Source organism: Talpa europaea (assembly GCF_964194135.1).
Source record: "Talpa europaea genome assembly, chromosome: 3".
In the NCBI taxonomy this organism is placed as follows: Eukaryota; Metazoa; Chordata; class Mammalia; order Eulipotyphla; family Talpidae; genus Talpa; species Talpa europaea.
In genome coordinates, this window is record NC_140069.1 from 137,028,944 (window position 1) to 137,034,943 (window position 6,000).

The 6,000-nt window shown below is 41.4% G+C and overlaps 1 protein-coding gene across 1 annotated transcript in view; it reads right to left on the reverse strand.

Moving 5' to 3' along the window:
• Positions 1–3,097, reverse strand: part of CHCHD3 (coiled-coil-helix-coiled-coil-helix domain containing 3) — a gene marked incomplete at both ends in the record, with an annotated part of 242,836 nt that extends 239,739 nt beyond the window's left edge. Inside the window, one exon of the mRNA XM_084230646.1 lies at positions 3,017–3,097. Coding sequence (XP_084086772.1) covers positions 3,017–3,097 — 81 coding nt within the window. The remainder of the gene's footprint in view (positions 1–3,016) is intronic.
• Positions 3,098–6,000: the final 2,903 nt, after the last annotated feature.

Sequence of the window (6,000 nt, forward strand, 5' to 3'; positions counted from 1 at the left end):
ACTGAAAGGCTTTAAGTTGCTTACTGAATGTTACTCTTCGTATATTAAATGAAGATGCAATTATTCTCCTTATCAGTGGGACACAGAAGTGGCTTTCCAGCAGTGATTGAGTCTGTTAAATCGCTGGTACACTCTCATTTCTTATCATGACATAAATGCCAGACAACTGGGCAAATTTGGAAAGTTTCTTGAGTCAATGTGAACTCAGCCACTCAAAACTGAAGTTTAACCTTCATCAGCACATATTAATTAACTGAGCTAAAAACAGTGGCTCACTTACTTATCCTTATCCTTCCCCATGCCTGAGAGGGAAATGAGCTATTCCAAGGTAAGAATCTATAAAGATTAGCTGACAAACACCTACAAATGCCTAGTCCAAAAAATCAGCACATAGGCAATCAGTTACAGAACTCAGGACTCCGTTTCCCAGTTCACACCCGTTCAGGTGTAAGCCATGGGATCCTAACAGTCTCTCATTTTAATAAATTTTAAATTCATGTTAGTTTACATATCCACTCCCTTGAACAGCTCTAATAACCACTAGTCACATACTACTAAATACTGTCAAGGAGACATTATGTCTTACATGCATTATATCAAATTCCTACAAGTTGTGCTTGATACTAAGTATCACAAGTAGGGTGCATTAGCCAAATACAGTGAACAAGGAAAGATAATCAAAAGTAACTTGGGCCTCCCTGGTGGCCTCCCTGGTGGCACAAGGGGTTAAGCACCACACTATGAAGCGATCATCAGCAGCCTCTGCAGTGAGAGTTCGATGCCCAGCCAGCCAGGGAGAAACCACATGGCGAAGCAGACCTCTCCTGTCTAATCATAGGTTAGCTGAGGAAGGACTGCTATAATAATAATTGAGGTCTACACCATGCTGTTTTAAATATCTTACCTCATCTTTTACCACCATCAAGAGAAGTGATGCTATTCCCCTTTATCAATAAGGTAATAGGATCAGAGAAATGACTTGTCCAAGGCTGCAGGCTAATTAATACCTGATCTGATATTTAAAAGTGGGTCTGTTTAACTCCAAGTTTATGGTCTTTTGACCATGAATGACCACAAAAAAATCAGAATGACCTGAGTATTCAACAGTGGCCTCAGAGGCCACTTTTAGAGGAAACTGCCAGGGGCTAAGCAGGACAATTGGAAAATTCCACTGCCACTGCACTCACAGAATTTCAGTAATGGATAAGATCACAGATATCTCAGATGTACTCAAGTCCCCCTTATTTTGCAGATGAGAAAACTTAGGCTCAGAGAGATTGCAAATCATCCTTGCAAAAGGATGTGGAGCAAGTGAAAGTGCTTTCCAGGTGAAGGATATATTCTCAAGCAAAGCAAAGAATAGAGGTCAAAATGACTTTGTATGTTCTTGAATTGTGTACTTTGTGAGAAATAAAAAAAAAAAAAACCCTGTCAAATTAAGTGATCAAAGGATAGTTTCCTTTCTAAAAATTTTGTAACAACAATTTTTAGACAATCTCTCCATTTCAATCTAATACTTATCCCTGTTGTGATTACTAATCCTATTTAAACTTACCTAATATTTTTACATGAAATCTCTGTTCTGTGGTCAAACTCTCTTTTAATTTTGCTTGCTATCATCACTACCTCTGTCCATGAGTGTGAAAGTATGAATGTACACATTTTCTAACCATTGTCCTCTCACCCAAAACTTACTTGGCTTTTTCTTTTTCGCCCTCTGGTATAGAATACAAAAGGTCCAAAGATTAAACAAATCTCTGCATAAAACTCAGAGTTTACAGTCATTTTTATTTTACTCCAAAGAGTAACAACTAAGCCACAACAACGCCGAGAATGCAGCCTCAGACATTTTATTACAAAATGTGGTACTACCATGAAAACGATCAAAAGAAATGCTGGTCGGAGACCAAAAATTGAGTTCAACAGTCTGAGTTTCTATAAAGAAAACTTTAATAAAATTTTCTCAAGGTAACAATTGCAGAGTATAAAGTTTTTAAACACTTCAAATATTTAAGAAGTTTTATTTCTAGTAACAAATGCTAAAAATAATTTACATTTAATTTGCTTCTGCGGCTTGTAAAATAACAGAGGAAGAAAAATATAAATTATCAAACTTTCTGAAGTCAAATTGCTTTATTTACTAGGTTCAGGCATCAGACTTCCAAAAATGTGAGGCTCCAAATTCAGGTGCAGCGCAGTGTGTTAATGAAGTTAGTGCTGGTATACTGACACCCTAGAGAAAAATCAAGTTTTCAGTTTATGTATCAAGAACATGCAGTGGGCATTTTAAAAACGTCTCCGTCAGAACTTACTATGACTCCAGTGGTCTGAAAATCTGCAAAGCTATCTCAGGCCCTATCAAGCTGGCAGACACTAGTCCTGAAGCAACTGGCCCTAGTCCAAAACTGAGGGGCCTGGCCACAGCAGAGGTGCCAGGGCAAGACTAGATGTCAAGTGAAAGTGAAGGAGGGGGAAGCCAGAGGTTACCCCCAGACAGGCCAAGAAAGCCTAGGGAGCGTGCTCGCTGGTGTGTGCATGTGTGTGTTGAGAAATGCGTGATATCAGAGGGAAAGCACTAATAACAGAGAATAAAGAGTCCCTTAAAATGCCAATTCACCCTGCAAGGCAAGTGGGCAGTGCAAAAGCACGGTTTGGGTCCTGAACCCAGGAGAAGGCAAGCCCCATTTCACAGATGGGTGCAGAGGCAGGGGCTTCAAGAACAGCCCCACGACTGGCAAGCAAGACAGTCCAGACCAGACTGTGAGCTCCTGGGTGCAGCTCGACCTGCGTCCCCCGCCCACCACCTCCAGCACAGCTCCGCAGGTGGCACTGGGGAAAGCTCTCTGAATGAACGTCCCAAATCTTGAAACTTCCAACTTCTTTGCAGAGTACTCGGCTTCGGCCGGGCAACACTGGGGGTCAGGACGGGGGACCCCGGGCTGAGCGGGTCGCGCAGAGGTCGGAGGTTTGGGGTCCGAGTCGAGAGCTGGCCCGCCGCCCGCCCGCTGTCACTCACCCGGATGCCCTTCACCACCGTGATGTTCTCATTCTCGTCCGCCTCGAAGGTGACCCGGCGGGTGCTGGCGGCCCCGCCCATGGCTCCCGCTACAGCCCCCACAGAGACCCAGCGCCGGCCCGCGAGCTCTTTAGACCCCACGCGCACGCACGCGCGTGGACGGGCCCGGGCGTTCTCCCGTGCACCGCGGGAGCAAGGCCACGACCCCAAGAAGCAAGGAGAAGGCGCCGGCGCTCAGAGCCCGCCTCCTCCGGTTACGCGCCACAACAAAAAAGCCTGTGATTGGTCAGGAATAAGAAAAGCCCGCCTCTACTTGAAAACGATTTTCTGATTGGTTGGTTTGGACCCGGATGCTATGGCAACAGGTGGTGTTTGACAAGGTTTCCGGAGCCCCTGAGTATATTGGGAATTGTAGTCTACATCTGGCGCGATGGGTGCTGGGATATTCTCGTCTTAATCCAGAGAGCGCAGGGAGAGCATGGCATTCTGGGAGTTGTGGTTTTTGTCTACCCGGAAGGCTTGGTACTGGGCGACCTTCAAGAACGTTCATGCATCTACTAAACTAACTTTGCTCTATTTTAGAAAGTAGGTTAATGAGTTAAAAGAGAAACTCACATTTTAATAAAGGACATGGACTCTCCTAATGGAGCCATTCCTAGATAACAATAATCAAATCCCTGAGGCAAATTTAGCATTTCTCAGAGATTAAAAAAAAAATTTTGTATTTAGCCTATAATGTTATCTCATTTCCTTTTGTAAAGTAAAATGTGAAGTATTATGGTTTTCAAATCTGCCCGTGAAAAAAGAGAAAATAAATCATTTGCATCAAGAATGCCTTGACCTTTTCGTGCCTCCTACCACTTCAGTTACATAAACTAGTTAGGCCATTATACCAGGAGGCAGAGGAAACTAGTGGAGGAATTAAAACTACATCAGACAAAGTTGGCAGTCTATTTCACCTCTACAAGACCAGTTAATAAGTTTCAAGTTATCCATACATTTAAAATTTATTCTTTGCTAAAAAATTTGTGACAAAGAGCATAGCCTTAAAACATCAGTCTTACAGAGGCAGGTGTATTCTCTTTAGACACTAGGTTAATTGTGGTACTATAACAGTACTATCTAGGTAGTCCCTTTGAACATTCACAGCCTGACAGTCCAAAAATGTCACAATTTTGAGCTATAGTTATGTGCTGATTTATTGCTGTATGAATCTTTAAAGCAAAGACTTTTTCATCTCTATCTTTTCTTAGTAGCAAAATACTGACTTAATATGTTATGTTGTTCATTTCAACATATGTGTACCCAAATTATCCTATGCCACTTTGCAGTTTTGAGACTATGTGTTACCTTGTACTTATCAAGTTGTATATCTTTAAACCTTCCTTCTACAGGGAACTGAAAATCCCAAGAAAGAGGTCTTTTGTTTCTTTGGGACATACTTTTCATAAACACAGCCTCCTCACTTATTTTCCCAACATATTGGAATTTCTACAAAAAACAAATTCTCAGTAAATAAATATTTACTAAAATAACTAATTACAAACAAAGGTTTTCTTGGAGAAACTAGAGAAATGATGGCACTAAAGATGATGAAGTTTAAACCTAACAAGTCAGTATGGTGCCTTCACTTGTTATACTATGGAAACATGCAAGTGGTCTTAACAGGCAATGTAGAAATGCTTTAGAATTCATAATACATTACATTATTACCAACATTACAAAGAAATCTTCTTGACAAAAAGAAAAAAAGAGAGAGAGAGACACCTTATTGGGAAAATGCCAACTATAATACTCCTGTCCATATCAGGCCGCACCAACAGACCCTTGTGAAGAAAATGTCTGGAACTAACAAAAAATTGTCTGCTCCTGGCCATAGTTTATTAATCCTAAGGCAGCATTTATCAGCCAGCTACCTACAAGCTATAAAGCATAGCTTTTCCTAAACAAAAATAATAGCTAACACTTGAACCATTCCTATTTTTTCTTTTTCCCTTTTCTCTCTCTATTGCTTTCTCAAATTTAAACTTGAAAATGCAAAACATCCAAAAGGATCATATAGATAGAAACTATGGTACTGTATCAGAACTGTGAGATATCATTGCAAACTCATGATATGTGGAAGCAGAAGCTTTCCCTCACAAAGTTTCATATTTCAACAGGTAACCCATTCTCCTGAATAACAGTGTTGACAGGGAAGTGAGCATGCACATATCTCATCCTATAAGGATGCCCAGAGTAACACATTTGATCATGTTCCACATGGGACCACAAAGAGTGCAAACAGCACTCTATTTTCCACGATTTGTCAACCCAGAGCCTCTTCTTTTTCTTTACAAGGAGTCAGAGTTCGACTTGGATGTGATTGAAGTCCCTCTGCAGAGTGCCTCTGGGTCCTTTACAATAACAATGCGACCCTTCAGGGAGACATTGACATCTTCTGAAATGTCAATGGTCTGATTGCTGCGTATGATCTTCGTTCTTGCAGTAGATGTGGCAAAGAGGTCCGATCCCAACTTTAAACAAAAAGTTGCTGAAGGCAAAAACCTGGTGATCATCTCCCACTACTCCCACCTTCTTCCCCTCAACATCATCCCCCCAATCACTTGATTGTGTTTGCTATGCTGGTTGGGAGGGAGGGAGGGAAGAGAGGAGCAGAGGAAAAAGCAGAAAGAACATGACAAAACATTGTGGGTACCAGGAAGCAGAGACCTGATTCTGGTCCCCAGTTTGAAACACTAATCAATATGTTGTTCATGGGGCCTTCCCCGAGCTTTTCTGAGTGTGTCAGCTACATCATGGAGCAGTCCGATCCTATGACCTGTGCTGAAATAGAAAATAGATATAACGATCATGCTTTCTGAGCTAAAAATTGAAGCACATGCTTTGACTATTATTTGTGTACTTATAGAGACAATTAAATCAGTCCTTGAAGTCAGGATCATCTTAGAAAATCTAGGACATATAGTTGCCATAGTTATAGG